This window comes from Mustela nigripes, chromosome 8 (genome assembly GCF_022355385.1).
Source record: "Mustela nigripes isolate SB6536 chromosome 8, MUSNIG.SB6536, whole genome shotgun sequence".
In the NCBI taxonomy this organism is placed as follows: domain Eukaryota; kingdom Metazoa; phylum Chordata; class Mammalia; order Carnivora; family Mustelidae; genus Mustela; species Mustela nigripes.
Window position 1 is genome coordinate 4296335 of NC_081564.1, and position 22371 is coordinate 4318705.

General features: G+C 48.1%; 1 protein-coding gene across 2 annotated transcripts in view; it reads right to left on the bottom strand.

Annotated features, from left to right (window-relative positions):
• Window positions 1-22371, bottom strand: part of LOC132023068 (transmembrane protein 132B) — a 351058-nt gene that overhangs the window by 24083 nt on the left and 304604 nt on the right. For both annotated transcript variants that reach the window (XM_059408193.1, XM_059408192.1), the window contains exon 5: window positions 17485-17628. In XM_059408193.1, coding sequence (XP_059264176.1) covers window positions 17485-17628 — 144 coding nt within the window. The remainder of the gene's footprint in view (window positions 1-17484; window positions 17629-22371) is intronic.

Consider the following 22371-nt stretch of genomic DNA (forward strand, 5'->3'; position numbering starts at 1 on the left):
TCCTGGTGCTGAAAGAGACCTCAGAGATTATCTGATAGGGCCCCACGCAGAGATGCAGCCTGGGCAGCCTGGGGCCGGGCAGTGGGGAGAACAAATCCGTCTTTTTTTTTTTTTTTTAAGATTTTTTATTTATTTTTTTATTTGACAGAGAGAAATCACAAATAGGCAGAGAGGCAGGAAGAGAGAGAGGGGGAAGCAGGTTCCCTGCTGAGCAGAGAGCCCGATGCGGGACTCGATCCCAGGACCCTGAGATCATGACCTGAGCCGAAGGCAGCGGCTTAACCCACTGAGCCACCCAGGTGCCCGACAAATCTGTCTTAACGGCACAGAGAGTTCACACGAATCTGGGGGTCAAACTCAGGCGCAGTGAGGAGACCAGTGATGACGTACGGTGGGTCCTGGGGAGGACCCCGAGGGCACAAAATGAATCCAAGGGTCCCGGCCCTGGAGGAGGCCGTGATTGGTCGAACAATCACCTACAGGGTGGTCAGGCCTGCCTGGCTTGAGTCCACTTGAACTACAAGGAGGGGCTGCTGGGCACGGGCAGCTGAGGCGCCCAGGACACCTCCTGCCCTGGAGGGCCCCCTGACCGCCCCCTCTTGTTCGACTTCATCTCCTGCTTAATCACTGGCACTAGGGCAGGGCACAATCCCCGCGTTCTGCTTACTGGGCCGCGCCTATGCAGAAAGGAAAGAATTCTGGTCCTTTCCCACTAGCAGGGAAAAACAATCTCTGCCCAAATCATATTCAGCAAGGTTTGAGTCCACCTTCCCAAACAAGTGCTTCCGAAACTGTCTTTGCCCCTTAATCCAAATGACACCAGCAAATGAGGCCCGAGGTGATGATTTATTGTCAAGTTTAGCATACGCTTATCTGCGGAATGTTTTCATGTTCGCACCTCGTCCCCTGACACAGGGAGATTTTAAAAGCTCTACCAACGCTTGTTAGTTTAGGAAGGGATCCAAGCCCTTCGTTTTCATCAAACGGTGCCCCAGAAGGGATTAGGAGCTGTGGATCGGGTGAAAGCCCAGCATATGGCCCTGCCCAGCCTCCCGCGCCCGCGCCGACCGCACTCCCGGAGCCTGCTGGAGAGAGGCGCCAGTAATTAGCTGCCACTGGCACGGATACCAGAGTCACAAGCTTAGGTGTTCGGGGCTTGCACATCAATTAGTCCCATAAGAGAAGAGCATTTTGGCAGGATAAGCATATTCTCAGGGGAACGAGAAGGTTCATGCTTTCCAAACTTATTTTGAAAGCACTGACTTAGGAGAATTTCTCTTAGAGCAGAAACTTTTCTAGAAAAAACAGTGAATTATGAACCCCGGGTGGACAAACTGGCAGCTGAGAGATGTTATCTCTGAGACTCCAGGTAAAGGGAAAACATGGATGCAGAAGAGGGTCTTGTGCAAGGTCCGAGCCGGGAAGCGCCCGCCGAGACCAGATGCGCTGGCGGCTGCCAGGAGAGGGCTGGGCGTCCCCAGGCGTGCTCCAGTGACCAGCTCTGGAGAGCCCGGCCTGGTTCTCAGTCACGGGGTTTAGGAAGCAGTGCCTCGCCGTGCGGAGTCCCCAGACGTTCCCCGATGGCCTCTGTGTCCGTCCCAGCCTGGCCTGGGCTACGTGACATTCTGGGGATCAAAACTCTGCTCCGGCCAGCCCGAGAAGTAGCCCCATGGTGAAGTTAAAGCAGTTCATGAAATGACTCAGCTTTGTGGAGCCTCCACTTAACATCCAGGGCATGTAAAGGTGATCGCACCTGGTATTCTGTCCTACTATTTCTCACTAATACAGCTAACTGGCCTAATGCATATCTCGTAGATCTCAGTTCCCATGCAGGTAGACTGTACATTACCCTCACAATTGGCCTGGGATGCAGCAGCAGAGCGTTGGCTCAATAACCAAACCCCTCCCGGACTGGGGGGGGCGGAGACCCAAACGAGGAAGAGGTCGTCTGCTGTTGGGGACTGTGGCAAACTCAAGGGAGACCCCAAGCCCAAGGCAAAGGGGACAGTTCTCCTCCACGGCCTACCCCGCCACACGAGAACCCTGGGGTTGCATCCAGAGATCCAACTTCGCGAGGGAAACGGGAAATCCAGGGTTTTGGTAAAACTGACTAGTTTTTGAATGTTGGCATCTAAGCATATATATTTTACAAAGTACTTTCCTGGCCAAACAAAGCATGTCTTGAGGGCTGTATCTGCCTCAGAGCCTACTGTTTCATGGCCTCTGGCCCAAGGACATCCGGATAGACAGCTGACCCTTGAACGATAGAGATCTGAACTGTGTGGAAGTGCCTACAGGTGGCTTTCCCCCATAAATACAGTATGTCGTGTGAATGTATTTTCTCTTGTGATTTTCTTAACAACATCTTACTTCCTGGGGCATACTTTACTGTGAAAATACAGCGTAGAATACACAGAACATACAAAATATGCATTCATCGACTCTTACGCTATCAGTGAGGCTTCCTGTCAATAGCAGACTATTTTAGGAGTCAGAATTCTACTGTGCATGAAGTGGGGGGCTTGGTGCCTCTCCCACGGTGTTGTTCAGGGGTCCCCAGAACAGGATGGGAGCTCAGTGGTGCAGCACAGAAAGTTTTGATTTTGTTTCGCTTTCCACGCGACACATCGAATTTTGAGGTCCGTGCGTGGCTTCAGTAGACCACATGCTTCAGTGCTTACTAAACCCTTCCTCAGCTCCGCAGACTCTACCAGAAATAGGAAACAGGTCTGTCTTGCTTGCCAGTGCGGGTCGGCTCACAGTGGCTGCTCTAGGGAGCTCTGTCTTGGGGAGGAATCTGGGCTCTCGCCAGAAGGAGTGCCGGAATTGATGAGTGATGTCCACGCGGGCAAGGGTAGGAAGTGGCATCCCTGCACAGGTTTTTCTTATTCTGTATTATTTACATAATATTTATGAAACCAAAGTTCATTTGCCCAATGCCCTTGAGAAAGATCATTCAGCCTGAACCAAGGCCAAGTGCAAGCTCTAGAATCAGAGCTGGTAAAGCCTGCAAGATTCCTAGTAGTGTTCTGTCACTCAAAGAGGCTGTCCAGGAAGGCACATGAGAAACCAGCCATCCAGAGGAGTGACCTTCTGATACACAGGCTGTCTCCGCACAGGGCTGTCTGCTTCTCTATGCATAACTGTGCTCAACGGAGAAGGAGCTGGAGTGTAACCCGAATATTTATTAAATGTTAGACACCAAGGGTGTCAGGAACTCATTGATACATTCCTCTCTCTCTTCTTGGGAACTTATGCCCGGAGCAAAGATACGCTTGAAGCCCTTGATGACGGAAAGTGCTCCGCTGTGCAGAGCATGAAGGGATGAGTTTATGAGGGCGATCGCTTGGGGCTGAGGGCTTCAGTTTTTAAAAAGAGGCTGCTACGCTGAAGCTTAGAAGTGGTCAAGTACCTACAGCACATTTGGGTTGGGGGCTTGTGGAACGCTACCCCAACGCCGTAGGAGGAACGGGAGTGAACAGAAGAGCTTAAAATCTGAGATTTTCTTTTAGCATTTCAGGTTCAGCCTTAGATGTCTCCATGGCAAGTTAATCCGAGAGCTGTTTAGAAGATGTAATCAGTAAAAAATGAATAAACTGACTGTGTGACTATAAATGATCTTTTACTGCTGGAAACCCATCCTCCCTGAAAACGGAAGGGATAAAGGTCCGTGTGTGTAAAGACAGCTGAATGAGCCGTTCCGTCCACCTGAGAAATCCTGTTCCTTTGTTTTCAGCTGAGACAGAATTTATACTCCCAGGAGCTGCAAAAGGCAGCGTTACTCTCCGGAAGTCCATACTGACCCGGCCATACACATCCACAGAACGCTGGTAAGCTGCTCATGCTACCTTCCTGCATCTTGGGGGAAATCGGTGAGCTTCTCAGGGGACTCCTTCCATCTACGGCTGTCCCGTCGCGTGGGTCCCTGTGTCCCGCCGTGTGGGTCCCTGTAACTCTCGGCTGGAAGAGGCGTTCTAGCCCTTCTTTGTGGGGCTTCTTTTTATGTCCCTTGGCTCCTGACATGAGTGAATTTCTCCACAGATACTTGAAATGTTTAAGAGAAAACAGGGCACATTTGTGTCACTGGGAGACAATTACCTTCATCTCAGGATATGCTTAACATGAGTCGATTTGTAGATCATCCAGGGAGGGGAGAACCCACATGAATTCATACGCGGGAAGAGCTCGTACGTCGACGCCTAAGAAGCGCCTGATAAATGCTAGCTATTGGCATACACAAAATCGGCCTCTTAGGCTCGTTTTGAACAGCAGATTACCCAAGATTCCCCAGAGTGACGGCTGGGGTAGGATTAGAACCCAGGCCCACCAGACCCCAAGCTTGCCCTCGCCCATGAATGGTGGCATCATCTCCGGCACCAGGGAGCCCCTTGCCCCATGAGCCTGCATCCGCCGTGCGCTCAGAGAGCACCTGCTCTGTAGGGCCAAGCTCGGTGCTGGGTGATGGGGAGGCAGCACGAGCGACATCAGCCAGGTCCCACCCCCTGTGGAGCTGGCAGCCTGGGGATGAGGATGGATGAATGAACCAAGAAACCAACACGTCATAACACCCTCCACCCCTTGATGCCCAAAGCAGTGCCCCGCAGTAGTGTTTGCTCAGGCCGTGCACGTGGAAGGGACGTGAGTGGGAAGTCGTGGACTGTAAGGAAAGACCGGCCCACATGGGGTCCTTCGGCCCCAAGGGAAGTCACCCCTCTGCTCCTGCTGATGGCTGATGATTGCTATGAATGAGCTCCCCAGACCACGGGGGGTACTGGGGTTGGGATGAAGAACAGGAAGCCCTTCTGTCTCTCCCAGATAACCATCACAAAACGTCTTCTTGCACGGTCACCGTTAACTCACTGAAGAAGGTCCAGACTCGGCCACAGCGGAAACACGCAGATTGGAGCCCTTGCGCTGGGGCCCAGACCCACAACTCCCCGAGAAGGATCTGGAGAATGGGAGCTCCCCTTGTGCTGTTCTCCGACACAAATCCACTCTCACATTAACAGTGAAAAGCCTGAGCAGGCAGCCTAATTCCCCGATGAGCCGTGCTCGCCCAGCGTGCGTGCCGGGCCAGACACAGCCCCGAGATCCCAGCCATTTCTTCTCTCACACCAGACGTGAGGTTCGAGGGACCGACCACGTAGTGATATTTGTTTCTTCGGGATATTGTTTTTAGACGTTTTTGAAGTTCATACTTTCAGCTGATGCTTGCTGAGGGCCCACTGTGCGCGGAGGCTGTTCTAGCTTCAAGGGGATCAGGCGCAAAATGCCCTACGCTCCCGGGGCCGCCAACCCAGAAGGTGTGGCGACCAGCGGGTCTGTTGTTGATGTACATACAGCTCGTGCGGGCACGCTCCCTGACCTGGCTCCCGATCTCTGATCTTCCCTCCTCCACCCTGCTTACCAGCCGTGTCACATCAAGACAGAAGAGGGGTTCTAGCCACATTCATTCCTAAGACCAGATACAGGCCCCTATGGATTTAACAAAAAGCACACAAATTGAGCAGAGTAAGAAGCTACCACAGAAGATGACGTGACGGAACTTGGCCCAGCTCCCTCGTCTGAGATGCCCCTCTCAGGCTGTGTGCAAACACCAGGCCAGGAGGGATGTGCCAGGACTAATGACCCAAACCCTTGTTGTGTTGGGAAAAACACTTTCATACCTAGGTTCACATCACCATGTAGGATACGCACAAAACCAGCCTACGTATCCCTGCCCAAACAGATGTCAGGGAACATCAGGGGCTTCTGCTTCTAAAATCAAGCTCAGGGCCAAGGGGACTGGACATTCCTTAGCCAGGGGGAGCCAAATCAGATCATGTTCCCTGCCCTGATTAGTATCTGCACCCCAGAGAGCTGGCATTCTAGAAAGTCCATCACTAAACGTGGCTTATGTTTATATGACAAACACTTCAAACTAGAAGCCTCCCTCTACCCACTCTGCTTGAGACTGATTTCATAAGGCACGGACGGGCAATGAGCTTACTCCTGAGTCTAAGACAAGGTTGTGAGGCTGCAATTTTTCCCATCTGTTTTGGAGTTGAGAAACTGAGCAGCATGAATTTACAAACCTCTATTTAAACACAACAACAAAACCCCAACAGAGGTGGCCCAGAATGCTCTTATCTCCCAACCTATGAAGCTCTGGGAGTTTCAAGATATTCCCAAACTTTCTTCTTCCACAGATATAGCTTCAGAACACTGTATCACTAGGAGGGCAGAACCATGTGATCAGCTCAATAGACAAAAAAAGCATCTGATAAAACCCACCACTCCTTCATGTTGAAACACTCAACCAACTAGGAATAGAAGGGAATTCCACAGCATGATAAAAGACCAAAAAAAAAAAAAAGGAAAGAAAGAAAAAAAAAGAAAAAAACACACAGCTAACATTTTACCTAATGGAGACAAAGTGCTTTCTCCTGGAGATCAGAGAAATGACAAAAACGTGTATGCTCACTACTTCGATTCAACATTTTTTAAAGATTTATTTATTTGAAGGAGAGAGAGAGGGGAAGAGAATGCACGATTAAGGGGAGACCCCCCCCACCACTGAGTCCAATAACTCAACACGGGGCTCGATCCTAGGACCCTGAGATCATGACCTGAGCCAAAATCAAGACTCAGATGCTTAACCAACGGCCACCCAAGTGCTCTTCTACTCAATATTCTACTGAGATTCTAGCCAGGGCAATTAGGCAAGAAAGTGAAATAAGAGACTTGCAGATTGGAAAGGAAGAAATGAACTATTGTTCTTTATAGGGGACACAATCTGGTATATAACAAATCCTAAGAAATCCACTTAAAAAGAGTTACCACTAATAAACAAACCCAGCAAAATCACAAGTTACAGGGTCAATATGCAAAAACCAACTAAGTGTCTCCACACCAGCAGGGAACAATTTGAAAATAAAAACCACTAAATGATCCCATTCACAATAGCACCAAAAGAATATGATACTTAGGGACAAACTTACAAAAAAAGAAGTGCAAAACTTACACTCTGAAAATTTAAAGTATTGTCACAAGAAATTAAAGGCCATACAAATGGGAAGCTATCCCACACCCATGGTCAGAAGACTTAACGTTAAGATGGTAATACTACCCAAGTCAATCTACAGATTTAATGAGAAACTGATCAGAATCCCCAAATTCCAACTGGTCTTTCAGTAGAGATTGACAAACCAATCCAGAAATGCATATGGAAAGTTAAGGGACCCAGCAGAGACAAAACAATCACACACACAAAAATAAATAAATAAACAAATAACCAGAGCTTGAGGGCTCACTAATCGCAGTTACAGAACTCACCACAGAGCAATGGTAATCAACAGAATGTGGTACCATCGTAAAGAGAGACTTAGCGTTCATTGGAATAGAACTGAGAATGCATAAATTAAATCTTACATGTATGATCAATTTCTTTTTGAAAAGGGATGCCAAGACATCACTAGAGATGTCTTGAGAGACATCTAGAGAATTCACTAGAGAAAGAACAGTCTTTTCCCAAATGGTGTCGGAACAACCGGATGGCCATATGCAAAACAGATGAATTTATGTACTTAGCTCCCGTGATGCACAGAAATGAACTCAAAATGGATCATAAACCTAAATATAAGAATTAAAACTATAAAACTTTGAGAAGAAAACATATGAGAAATATCTTTATGAACTTGGGCTAGGCAATTATTTCTTAGATACAACAGCAAAAGTATAATCTGCAAAAGGAAAAAAAAAGACAAAAAAAAAACCCAAAAAACAGATAAATTGGTCCTTGTCAAAACGAAAAACTTATACTCTTCCAAAGACCCTGTCGTAAAAAAAAGAAAAAAGAGCCAAGTGGTTACGAAAAAGGCAAAACACAGACTAGAAGAAAAGACTTTCAAATTCCATAATGGATAAAGGACCTGTAACCAGAGGAAGAATTCTCAACATTTAATAATATACAGCAAACAAGCCAATAAGAAAAACAGGCAAAAGATCGGAACAGCCATTTCACCAAAGATCGGTGGACGGCAGATGTCACATGAAAACTAGTCGACATCACTCATCTATAAAGGACAAGTCAAAACGAAAATGGCATACACGCGCTTACCCAGTGGCCGGGCTAAAACTAAGAAGTCTGAGCATTCTAAGTGCTGACAAGGATATGGAGGAACTAGCGCCCTGATGACAGGAGCGTAAGATGGTCCAACCACTTTAGAAACCATCTGGCAGGTTCTTAAAAGGTTATCGTACACTTACCAAATGATTCCATTTTTTCTAATCCAAAAGCTTACGTCCAGACAACACCCTATATGAATGTTCACAGCAGCAAGAGTGGTGACAGCCGAGCACTAGGAACAAGCCAAGTGCTCATCAACAGATGCAGGATCTGTGGTATGGCCGTACGGCGGCTGCCATTCGGGGCTACTGATATACAACCGCATGCGTGACTCTCAGATTCACTGTGTGGGTGTGGGATGCCAGACACAGGAAGGAACGCACTCTCTACAATCCCATCTCTACAAAACTCCAGAAAATGACGATCCTTCTTAAGAGACGGAGAAAAGATAAGCGTTTGCCTGAGGACGATTGGAGAGCTGGACAGGAGCGGCACATTACAAAGAGGCATGAAGAAAGTTTGGGGCTTGAGGATATGTTCACTGTCTTGAGTCTGGTGATACGACTTGGAACGTCAAATTTGTATGCTTTAAACATGTGCGGTTTGCTGTCTATCCCTTATACCACCAAAAGAGGTTAGAAAAATGGTCACATGTGATAGCGGCCTCCACACTTTGCCTTGGTACCTAAATCCACTCACACCTGTGCGTTCCGCTTTGGGTAAGTGACCCCATTAACTACTAAAGTTTGTGCCAATTATTTGAGTTCTTCAGGAAACCCAGTGAATCCGATTATGGAACTGATACGCTCTGCTCCCCACCAGGGCCGCCGGGCAGGAGTTTAAATTGTGAGCCAAGCACCACAACATCAACGAGGGTCCCTTTCCCTCCTACTGAACACGAAATAAAGATGTCCCCAGGAGGCCCAGGCCCTGCCTGATATCCGAGACTCGTTCACAGGCCCAAGACTCTAGCACCCACCTCCCCCGACCTTGGACCTGAGCAGGGCAGGGTGGAGAAGAGCGCACAGGAGGCACCGGGAGAGGAGGGCAGGAGCACACGGCCGTGCTGACCTAGAGAGACAGGCAGGAGGCTCGAGGCCCCCTCTGGCTCATTCCAAGATCTCTCTGCATTACGCATAAACAATTCCAGAAGGGCAGCTCTTAATTGGAGATGCCAGAGACAGAAAAGAACAAAAGAGCTGATTCATATGGAAATCGCAGTGGTGCTGACGGGAAGAAAGTGCTGGGAAGGCCGCCCTGCCCATCCCCTGGCCAACAGGAAACGCATGCCCCGTCCCCAATTAGGAAGGAACAATAAAAGTCCTAATCTCGGGCATAGAGGAAGACAAAATCGGGCAATAACAGCCAAGCTGCCTGACAACTTGTTCTTAGCTGCCTGGCTCCTGGTGGTGGGCAAAGGGAAGGAAATTCATGCCCAGAAATAGAAGAGCCGTGTTCTCTGTAGGAATTTTTGCCAGGCATTGCTGAGAGAGAAAGAAATCGCCTTAAGCCTCCTTTGGATTTCTCTCTGTCTCCTTCTACATAAAATTAGGATCCGTCTGAGAGCTTCTTGGAAGCCTGTCATAGCCCAGCCCCGACAAGGACCTTTCGCGAGAAGTCAGTGCAGAGAGCCTCGTGAACGCCTCTTCATCGACACCTGTGGGGTCCTGACCACGCCCCCGGTCCCACCCCCATCTGCGATGCAGAAGAGTCTTCCCTTTCCTGTCCTGCTTCCCAGGGCAGGAAGGTCAGACCGGCAGCCCCAGGCCAGATGTGCTCTGCAGAGATCTTCCAAATGAAGGACTTGCCACCATGTAAAAGTCAACACTCTTACACAAATATCTGGGTCTCCAGAAACATCTGTCTTTATAACGTCTGTCTACAAAAGGAGCGAAGAAATAGAAGAACGGCTTGTCCACTTTTTGGTGTGATGAACTTGGACAGGCAGTGGACCAATGCTTACTCAAAACACACTGAGCACAATGACTCGGGTTCCTGCACCGTATGACGCGGTGACACTCGCGCCCACCATGTGGGGCCGTGTGGGTGGATCGCGGTGCTGTGTCTGAAACAAGCAGAACGGAGTCTGGCACGGTGTCGCTGGGTGTGTTAGCCTGTGCGGCTGTGACTGTCCACTCAGATAGACCCTGGGGACAGGACCCCCATGGGACATAGACCCTGTTCTCAAGCGGCAGACGTACCACCATGCACAAGGATGGGCTATGAGACAAGTCCCTAATACGTGTATCCACCTGGGGACCCATGGAGGGGGGAACCCATGGGGTGCATAAAAGCCTGAATGAGATGATGCATGGAGTGGGTGGTCCTGAGCAAAAACCAGAGGGCAGCAGGACGTCCAGAGGTGCAGGGGACAGGGAGGGGAGCTGGGCACAGGAAACAGAATGAGCACAGGAAGAAGATGTGCAGAACTCCAGAGAGGAAGGCAGAATCTGAGGAGAGAGACCAAGTCCAGATGAGCCCCTGGATGCAACTTTGCCTGAAGCCACCCCTGCTCTATTAGTTGCACAACTCAATACATTGCCCCTTTGTTGGCTTAAGACAGTGGATTTGGGTTTCTGTGACTTGAAACCAAATGAAAACAAGACAAAACAAAACCCATGAGTACAGGATGTCAACACTACTGACCCACTAGCCACTACCTACCACACCTGTCCAAGCCCCTCCAGTGACACCAGCTCCAAATTGTTTCTCCAAGGACCATGTTAAGGGCACACCAACCTTCCAGCTTATCCACTCTACAAATCCAACCACCTCGGGGAACATGGGCTCACATGACCTTTTGTAGGTGCTGCCAAACCCAGAAAAGGAGCTTCTCCATCAAAGTTGGTGTCCTCCACAGGGGACACTGGGTTCTCTTGGTGACCAGCTCCCCACACATTGCTCAGCAAGTAGCAGAAAACTCTGCATTTTTTTACCCACTTCCACCGCCTTCCCTTACCCTTCTCAGACAAACTCTGGAAACAAGATCCTTCCCTGGGGTAGAGAAGGCTTTAAAATGTTAAAGCCCTTTTATGAGGTCTTTAGCATCTCATTATCACAAGTCCAGCCAACACCGGGAGGCTGGGAACTTAATTATGGCAGCCAAAAGATGGAGGGTACCATCTTCAAGACCAGCATGAGCTTACATTGATTTCTCTCCGCACGTGGAGGAGTTCCTCCCCCGCTGACTGAGGTGTGGCTGGCTACTGGGGTTCCAGAAACAGGACTTCTCTGACAAACAGTGCAATTAGCGACACATGAGAACATAAGGCCATCACTGAGTCAGAAGGATAGACAGTCAGGGATTAAATCATAATTACAACATGGAAATTGCATTTTTTTTTCCTTCCTCTGAAGACCTTTAAAGAAACTTAGCAAAGACAAGAAAATATGTTAGGGGGGGGCATAAAGACCCTCCCCCAAGATATCTATGCCCTCCTCCCCAACACCTGGAAATGTGGTACCTTACAGTGATACCTTTGTAGGGGGGTAACCTGTGGCCCCGAAGTGCTCTGTCCAAGTTCTAGTAGCCCCTGCTACCTGGGAACATGACCTTATCTGGCAATGGGTGTTTGAAGATGTAATGAAGGATCCCGAGATAAGATCATTCTGAGTTCAGGTGGCTCCTCAGTCCACTGACCAGCACCCTTATAAGAGAAGAAGGCCATATGGAGATGCAAAGGCAAGACCCAGTGAAGACGGGGTCAGAGACCGGAGAAGGGACACAGCCACAAGGCCAAGGACACGGGAGCCACGAGAAGCTGAGAAGAGGCAGGAGGGATCCTCCCCTAGAGCTTCTCGAAGGAGTAGACTCCTGCCAATACCTTGATTTCAGACTTCTGGCCTCCAGATCTGGGAGAAAATAAATGTCCGTTGCTCTAAGCTACTGAGTTTGAGGAAACTTATTCCGGCTGCTCTAGAAAACACACATACACACACACAGGAAAGTTAATTCATTTAAGGATTTGAGATGAAAGGATTAGCCTGAGTCATCTGGGTGGGCCTAATGTAATCACCAGAGTCCTCGGTAAAGAGAGGCAGGAGGGTAGAGTTGGAAACAGGATAACAGAACCAGAGGCAGAGAGGAAGAGTGAGACGGACAGCAGGGTAGAAAGAGGCTCCAGTGCTGACCGGAGACGGGGGAGCGTCCACAGCCAGCAATGCAGGGGCCTCTAGAAGCTGGAAAACGCAAAGAGACAGGAATGCAGGCCCAAGGACCCACTTTAGACTCCTGACCCGTACAGTCAGATAACAAAAGTGCTTTAAGCTACAAGGTTCACAGAAATTTGTTACAGCAGCAAGTGGAAACTAATACACCACCTTCCAGGTGATGAGGAGGAAACATTCGACAAACATCACAGATTTCGGGATCAGAAAGCCCCAGAATGAGGCTCTGCTCCTAGTCATGGAGGGGTCAGAGGATGACCCTTCCAGATGACCAGGGGCCACTGCCTGGGAACTCTGTCCTCACATTCACTGCCCCCAGGGACTTACTCACCTGTCTACGTGCCCGCTCCTCGTGTACAAAACAATAGTAGGATCACCTGCCTTGAAGTCTTGTTGTGAAGACAAGACGGTCCCGTATTTCTAACATCCTCATTAAAATAGCACCCGTCACCTACTATGTTCTCAACCAATGTTGACTGTGAATTCCCATTAGCTCAGCTGTCAGTTCCCAACAACAGAATTCATACTGTTCTACCTCTGCAGCTCCCAGAGCACCTGATTCATTGCCCCCACACGTCCATCATCAGTTAAGTATTTGTGGAACAAGAACTGTCCCCAGGAGAACAGAAGCAGATTGGGTCATAGTGCCAGAGCCAGGTCTTTAATGCCATGTCCCCCTGCCCCCTTCTTTGAAGGCTTCCAGTAATAGGACATCACTGGAGATGTTCCGACGAGGACCCAGTAACCACTCTTGGCCTGTCCTCTCTGGGAAGCTCTAGCATTCAGGCGTCATTCATTGATAGATTCCACAAATACTCACTGAGCACCCACCATGTTCTACATTCTGCTTAGGACTGGGGAGAGCATCGCTAGTAAGACAAAGCCATAGACTCTGTAGACCTTGCAATCATGTCGGGGTTAAAATACACAGATATGAATGGGTATTCATACATAGCTATGAAGATACGCAGAAATACAGATATGAAGGTGTATTGATCTGTTACAGATCCAGTGCCAAGTGACTTCCTTCAGACAGAAGCTTATTTATTTATTATCCCCAAAGCTCCATCGTGGGACTCCATCACATGTAGATTTGACAAGCAAATACTCAATGACATGTGCTTGAAATGACTGGAGGCTGCATTGGAGGACACTTCCAGTGGAAGCTCTGAGGGAGAGGGATAAAAGACAGGCACGTGTCCCACCACCAACTCTGTTTCGGTCTAACTTACGATGATACCCCGAGCTCTCCCTTCCAAACTGGCCTTGCCCGATGAAGCCCCAGGAGATCTGGCCACAGCTCGAATGCAAGGAGACAGTTTTTTTGTTTGTTTGTTTTTGTTTTTAAATATCAACTGTGTTTTGAATTTCTTGAAGCCAGGTGTCCTCTGAGGGATTTTCAAGGACTCCTTTGATTACTGGTACTTCTGCCTCTGGGTAGATGCTGTCTTCCCCTGTGGAAGGTTCCACACTGTGTCATGATCATCCCTGTTTTATAGACAACAAATGGGGCTCAGAGAGGGGAAGCGATTTGTCCAAGGTCCAACAGAGAGGGAGACGGAGTCAGGGTTTGAGCCGATTTTGACCTTCGGAAATCTGAACCGAAGGGATTCACTAAACATACACGTTCTCTTTCTTTATAGTGAGCTAGAGCAGCTCCCTTTTAATTTCCACTCTGGGGATTTAAGTAGCTGAATCTACTATCTCCCCGAACGATGGCCCCTGGAGGGCTTACAGAGAGCTGTCCTGTCTCCCCCTCTTCATCTCGCCCCTGGGACTTTTCTTCTCATCACCAGGCTGCACCCTCACACGTCCTGAACCTCACACGTCTCTGTGACCGATGTCAAGGACCTTCTGCCCCCCGGACGACCGTGAGCAGAAGACACTCCAATTTCCAGGGTTGTTCCCGTGCCTAGAAAGACACAGAATTCTCAGCCCGGGTGACTGAGAGCTGTCATTTGTTGCTGATTTTTAACAAAAGCCAAGGTACAAGACATGCCTCTCTTTATTCTGAAATCTACTATCAGAAAACCATCAGCAGTAGTGTAACGAGAAGGGACAGATGCCCCACAAGCCTCCGAGGGGGAGCGAGAGGGAGTGGTGGGGACTGCGGTGATTCGGGGGCCCAGGCATTATGCACAGAGGTGTCCTCCAGGCAGCTCCCTGTGAGGGTCCCCGGAAGCAACCTGACCTTGTGATTTTCATAAGAAGCTGGAAACCCAGATTTCTATGTGAATTTGACAATTTTTACAGGGTGGCAAAAAATTAAATGATAGACACACACACACACACACACACACACACAACGATTAAGATGCATCATTTACTGTGTGTGTTTTTTTTACATAGAAGTTAAAACTTAAAATTTATCCTTCCCAATCTTGCCAGATTAGGCCAAGCTTCCAGGCTTTTGAAATCATCTATGTCCTCAGATTCTGTACCCCCTCCCAAGTCGTTCAGACCCAAATTAAAGAAGCCAATCCATTTACAATTTACATCTTCCTACTTATCTTCCTACTTCCTACTTCCAACTTCCTACTTACATCTTCCTACTTCCTGCTTCCTCATACTTATTCCCTAACCCAGAACCCAGTGCACAGAACTTCCAGGGCACAAAGATCTTTGTGGAACCCTGCAAGATTCTCCCCGGGGGCACACTGTGTTCTCTGCAACCATGAAGGAGCGACGGAATGACAACTGTGCAGGTTAAGGGGGTGGTCTCCCTATGGGGTGCTACCAAATGCCCCCCCATGTTGGGAATGGCCCCGGGAGGATGCCGAGGCCAGGGCTCAACTCTGAGGGTAATGCTGTTTGTCTCAGAGTAGAGGCAACATTTACTACAAATATTGACACTAAACCCAGGACAAACGCACCACAGCCAATTAATTAACACAGACCCCATGGACTTGGACCCCAGGATTCGCAACAGAGCCTGCGCTCCCTTAGAAAAGTCTGAGAAGCAGCTCCAAGCTTGATGGTCTGCTCACGCGGGTTTGTTAATCTGAAGATCAGGTCCTAGTTTGCTCAAAGAAAGCTCCATCTTTGTGAGGCCACAAAAGTGACCATTAAGTAAAAAACAAAAAACAGAAACAGAAAGACACCAAAACTATTGTTTTCCAAAGCAAAGTATCTATCAGGCTGGGCAGAGACTGTTTCTAGTTTACTTCTGTGCAGGGGAAATGAACAAGTCTAAGGCAGTTCTGGAAGACAGAGCTCTCTGCCCTAGGGGGCTCCCCCAGGCTCTCAGGAGGAGCACAGGTGTAGGGGGCTGCGGGCGTAGGACGCTTGGGCTGGCCGCCATCCTCCAGATGCCATCTCCAGATGCCACCCCGGTGTCTCCCTCCTGAGTGACATGGGGACAGTAAATAATGCGCAGTGTCAAAAGCAACCAAGGACGATGCACCATCAGTATTTCTCCTTCCGTGAGGAGGAGTTTGTATGACTTGGCTCAGATCTTCCTAAACTCCGAATACAGCAGGCTTTAGATTTGTTTAATCCAACCTGCCCACAGAGTACAAGGCCCGCCAGGAGCCCCAGGGCAAGGCTTGTGTATGCTTTGAAGCCAATCCCCCTTCTGTCTCCAGCGAGAACTAGCATTCCAAGCCCAGGAAGCAGGCTGTGCCAAACTTGGGTTTCCTAAGGATTAACTTTTTTTTTTTTTTTTTTTAATTAGGCCTCACAGACACATCAAGTCTTCTTTATCAAAACCATCTCTCTGGCTTAAGGCGCAGCCTCCTGTAGGGTCACCACAAGAAGAAATCAGCCCCTTCCCAAATCTTTTCCACCACAAGGAGAAACCCTAGAGGCTTTTCTGTCTACCACCAAGTTCTTCAGTTCTTCAGACCACAGTTTCATTCCCCCTCTAAACAGGAAACTGTGGCATGTGAGGGGAGACAGAACCTACTGCCTTATTCTTCTAGAATGAATGGATGGGCCTGGGGGGCTCCCTTAGCAACCTGAGAGAGAAAGCACAGCTCTGAAGCTTCAAGTCCTTTCTCCATGAGGGTCTGTTGCAAAAGGAAATGTCCAACCAGTGTGCCAAGAAAACACAGGCAGAAACTCTAAATTAGGAAGTTCACACAGACCCCTGCAAAGAACATGAAATAATCCGTGGGCTGATTCCTGGCTGAATTTTGGAGTCCTAAATACAGCTAATTAAAATGAAGAACCCAGAGGAAACGCCCCATAGCCAGATTACCCAAACCAAGAGCTGAATCCTGTACTCAAATTAAGTTAGGAGGCACACGGAGGAATTTTTATTTTAATGGCCAAGCTATTTTAATTTTTATTTATATTAACAAAAAATTAGCACTCCGAGACCATGGGCTGTAATGTCTTTATAATGGGGTACAGGGACATATGGGTTATTTTAAATAAAATCTGTGTAAGGACCCTCGGCCCCTCCCCTCTGCAACCGGAAATTTTCTTTCCCATGTGAAAGATGCCTTTCTCGGTACCAGGAAGCAAAGAGACATTCTCATCACTGAGCTTGGAAATTTAGAGAAAGTGGTAAGAAGGAAAAGACAGGCGTACAAACATCACTTGTTATATTTTACTACGTTACTACCCCAGCTCACATTCTTTCTAGAATTCCTTACTAGGTGTATGCCTCAGGTGAGCTGGTCAGAGCCCCCGTCTGGTAGAATTCCTTACTAACTGGAGCCCCGAAAGTGAAGTTTTCGTTGTCTTATCAAGTCCTCCCAGATTCATTGTCTCCTTGTCTAAAAGTACAGAAACTGCCTGCCATGGTCATGTCTTTAGGTCTCAATTTTTTTTACTGTGCCTCTGTGCACACTACAAAAAACTTTGGGGTTTTTCTCCTGTTGATCTGTCGTGTGTCAGTTTAACTCTTAGTCCAGCTGGAAGCACATGAAGGGTAGAGGAAGAATTTTTCCTTCCCTTCAGAAGGAAAGAAAATCTGTTGAGTAAATAATATTATTTACACAGAAAGTTGGCAAACATTGAGATGACATACGATTGCTAAAATTAGGGAAATATTGTCCTATAACCAAAAGGAGGGAAAGAAAATTATTTCTGTTAAGACGCCAGGGGTCCCCACTCTGGGGAAGGAAACAGGCGTCCTCCAGAGGGGTCAGTCCCCCTCTTCTTAGTGTGGTCACCCTGACTCCAGCCCCAGGAGACCCTGGGACAGAGGGATGGGCCCCCAGAGGACCGAACCCCTGGCAGGCCCGTGGCAAGGCCCCTTGTACCTTCACGACGTCTTCATCCGCAGACCTGCACTCCACAGCCTCCAGCACATCCACCACGGAGCCGTCCTCCTGAATGCCCACGACCTTGACTGGAACCGAGACAGCCTTCCCGGTGAGGACGGCCGTGTTCAGCACCTCCGTGTCCTGCACAGGAGAACAGAGGATGCAGGTCACTCACAGGGAAGCCCAGGAGCAGGCAGGGGCCCGCCAGCCAGACGAATTCCACTTTAGCTCACGCCCCGCCACTAAAACTCCGTCCGTGAAGACCAACTCCCCAAGCCCCGAAACACGGAAATTCTGGAGTCAGGAGCATTCCATCCCAGACCGACCCTAGGAAGCCTGACCGCTAGACTTCCTTCTCCACCCCCGGGGCAGGGGCCTTGTCATGTCCCTCTAGGACCCTTCCCACCACCCCGCACCCCACAGCCTGCAGCAGGGCTCACACTCCGGCCAGAGTGCTTTCCAACATTCGCCAAATCTCGACTCAAGGCTCACTTGGTAAGTGACTGCCTATGCGCAGAGCTTATTAACACAGTGAACATGACCTCCGTGTCACTTCAGATGAGAAAGACACATAACGGGGCACCTGGGTGGCTCGGTCGGATAAGCTTCCAATTTCGGATTTCAGCTCAGGTCATCATCTCAAGGTCATGGATTGAGCCCTGCATGGACTCCACACTCAGCACAGAGTCGGCTTGTCCCCTTGCTCGGCTCCCCACACCCAACCCCCACCCCCGCTCACTTGCTCTCTCAAATAAATAAATAAATAGTTTTTAAAAGAAGAGGATGAACAACAGCACAGGTAACAGAAGAGAACTAGTCCTACAACGTCCACCTCTGCCCTCCGGAGCCCAGGGCCACCACCTTCCTCTCCCCCAGGCCCAGGCGTCTGTGAGCTCCGGTTTCACATTCTGTTCTCACTTTCTCTGCTGATCCCCGGGGCCCCATCGGGTCCACTTTTGCGACTTGTGTCCTATCTCTCACCTTCTTGCCATGTCCATGACCACCCCCCACAGCCACAACGGCCCCCAAACCATCTCCCGTGTCCACGCTCCCCACGACAGTTGAAGAGGATCTTTTTTATCTCGACAGGATTCAGATCATTTCTCCCCTAGATTGAAACTCTTTGGAACTCTCCTTGTTCTTAAGGTCGAGTCCACGCTCCCCTGCGGCGGTGATCTATCGGACCCACCCTCCAGCTCTCGCGCCCTTCCCACTGTCCCTCCCCATGGGAGCCTCACGGACTTCTCTTCTCTCCCACCGCAGGGCACTCTAAGCCTGCCTCCTCCTCTTCCCCACACAGAGCCCTCCACCATGCCAGCCTCTGCTCCCGCTGCTCTATCTCAGCCTCCGCGCCCACTTCCTTCAGAGGAATGGGGTTTTTCTGTCCTCCACGGTGTGAATGAGCACCGTCTAGTCTGCCCTGCATGGGAAGAACCACTAATGCTCCCCTATGTTTCTCTCATGTTCATGTTTCCATCTCTAATGATTCATTAGACTGTAAACTCCCCAAGGGTCTCAGCCACCTTTGCTCTGACCTGCCTTGCCTCTGCAGAAGCAGAGACGGGCTCTGGTGTGTGAGAAGCAGTGCAGAAGAGAGGTCACAGGCACGGGCTCTGGAACTAGACTGTCTGGTTTTAAAACTGGCTCAGCCTCTGTTTCATTGACGCCATGAGGTCAGGGCTGCCTTTCTGCCATTCTCTTGGCCAGTCCCTCAAGGGAGCAACATGGCGCCCATCATACCAGCCATCTGTCCGCTGTCTCAGCAGGGAAAAGTTGGGAGGGGGAGAGAGTGCACCTGCTGCATCTGCCCCTTTTCATCAGGAAGTCCAAAGCTTGTCATATGGCCAGGCACCTGCAGAAAAGCCTGGGAGAGCAGGTGTCTGTAGTGGACCTGGCAGGACATAGGGGTGGGTAAATGTCTTTTTATTGTCCATCACCAGGTCTGCCACAAGTTACTTACTCTCCCTGTCCCTGAGTTCCCTGATCTGGAATATGGGGGTAATAAAACTACGTGCTGTGTGGTGACCTCATGAAGATTTAATGAAACTATCTGTGTACAAAGCTTAGAACAGAATTCCCATGTAATGAGCCAGAAGAGCTCAGTAAATATGGGTATTGCCATAGACACTACGAGAGATTGGCTCCATGAGTGAGTTAAAGAACTACTGGGTAGGTTCACAAAGGGAATCTGGTGAAGTTGCGCCTTCCATTCTTGTCCAAAGGGAAAGCCAAGTGGAGAAGCTGGTGGGAAACTGGGTGATGGGGCTCAGCAGTGAGATCCCCCAAACATTCGATAGTCAGCTCCACCAGAATCAACCCAATGGACAATTATTTCAAGTGCTCTTTTCATTCTTAGAGCACCTAATCTCAGCTCAAGCATTAAGTGGGTCCCACATTTGATTTTCTAAACCAGCCCCTCATTATCCACCTTAAGCCTGAAGATGGGCAAGAGATGGAGTCAATGAGTGATAATGATGATGATGATAGGCAGTGTTCTAAGTACTTCACATGTAATTAATTGCTCACTCAATTTACTCAACAACCCTTCCAAGATAATTCCTAGTATTACTCCCAGTTTATAGATTTATTATTCATTGATAGTAAACCTGAAAAATAATAGCTACTTGTCAATAAAAAATCAACTTTGTAATGAACAGTTGTAAACAATGCCAACCCAATCTAAGTAAGACGAAAAAATAAGTTGGGATTTTTTTTTACATATGTCCTCTCCTCTGTATGGAGTCTCAAGGAGTTGAATCCAAAAGCATGTAATTCTAGTCCATGTTCCTGAGTATCCCATTCCCACCAGGGACATGAACTATATGTACCTTTATATTTAAGGGATAGAGCAAGGACGGGAAGCAGGAAGCACTACAGAAGTTGAGATGAGAACTCACCAAAGGTTGGATAGTGATGTGGGTCTGGGTGTGATTACAGCGTGTACAAAGAACGGAGACTACATCATGATTCCAGAACAAATGGCCAAATTTTATTCATAATGCAACTGAAGAAATCAATATGTGTGTTTGCTGTGTGTAATGGGCAGGCATTAATTTTGCCCGATGAGCATTTGTGGATGCTGAATGTCCATCCAGCCTTCTGTTTGTAATGATGACATTTTATTTTCCTTTGGGTATATTCCTACTTTGTTACTAATTACTGTGGCTTGGATGGTGCTGATCTCAGACTACCAAGTCAGGCTTCACAGATGAGCACATGACCCAAATGTGGCCCAATGACATATGCCAGTGTCATGTCCCGGCAGACTGATTCAAGTGAAATGCAAACAAAGGAAACCAAAGACAAGAGTAGGAGAAGACAGATTCTTGGGAGAGATTTCTGAGTTTCTGAATCCAGCTATGTCTCTGTCTGCTATCTTTGGAAATTTTGATATATAAAATAAACTGCTTTACTTAAGCCAATTTTAATTGTAAGCCAACTCACAACTGAAAGTCTTCACAAATACACGTGTAAATAGGCAACATGCTATGCTCTAAAACGAACACCAATCTTTACCCTGTAGAAGATCACAGCCTTTAAGGAAGACACCACAATAATTTTATCAATCTGGGTTTCAAGGGAGGTGACTTTATTTCTCATAACAACCAATCACAACTCATCCAAGCTTGTGATTTTATCTCAAATACCTCTGCAGCCATGTTTCTTCCTTTAGTTTTTGACTACGTGGCTAGATTTTTGCAACCATGTTTTCCAGTGTCCATCAACAACCTTCCCCCCAATCTCAAAGGCAATCCTACCTGCCTCTGACACAATGAGAAAGCAATTTATCTTGTTAAATATTACATTTATATCATCCCCTGGTGCCACAGACTGCTAGAAATTCACCATCTATCAAAATACAAGTTTTTTATTCTGATCCTATTTGTGCAAGCTCCAGGTTTTATCTCTTGAAAGCGTATTTATGCTCCTTCATGAAGATGAGTTTCCATTAATGTTGCACACTAGAGCAGCATCAGTGAAAATGGCAGAGTAAGTAAATTCAAAAATTCTCTCCATAAAAGCAATGAGAAAACTGGGGGGGGAAAACCTCAAAATCATTTTTTTTATTATTTTTAGAACTCTGGAAAGAAAACAAAGGCTTATGCAACCAGGAAAGCATTTATTCAAGAAAAATGGCTGATTCTTGGTTAAAAAAGGAGAACTTTGTGGCATTTTAACTTGATTTATTCCCATCCCCTACTTTTCAGCCCTACAGTAGCTTTAAAAAATTATAGCCCACATTCATAGTCAAAAGCACTGGATTTGCAGTACCAAAGCCACTGGAGAGAGCAGATCAGGGCTGGAGACCTTTCAGACCCTAATTCCCAAAGAATTGCCATTATTTGACTTGCCTGATAGCCCCCTGGAAGATCCCACTCGCAAGGCTGTCAGTATTTGTCTTGAGTCTGAGTTCAACAGTGTGAAAAGCTTTTTCCCCAGAGATATTTGTTAAAAGCAATTATAGACAATTGTTTAACTTCATAGATGCTGTAGGTGGTGAATAAAGTTTGGTACAAAAAAATGGACCAACCCAAAACCTTAAAAGGAAAAGATGATGAATGAGATGTGCAGAGGTGTTTTAAAAAGCTAATACCTGGGGGGAGGGGGTGCCTGGGTAGCTCAGTGAGTTAAGCCTCTGCCTTCAGCTCAGGTCATGATCCCAGGGTCCCGGGATTGAGCCCTGCATCAGGCTCTCTGCTTAGCAGGGAGCCTGCTTTCCTCTCGCTCTCTCTGTGCTGCTCTGCCTACTTGTGATATCTCTCTCTCTCTGTCAAAGAAATAAATAAAATCTTAAAAAAAAAAAAAAAAAGCTAATACTTGGGATTCTATAAGACCATGCTTACTTAGAGCTGTGTGCATGCCCAGGACTGTGTTCATACTCAA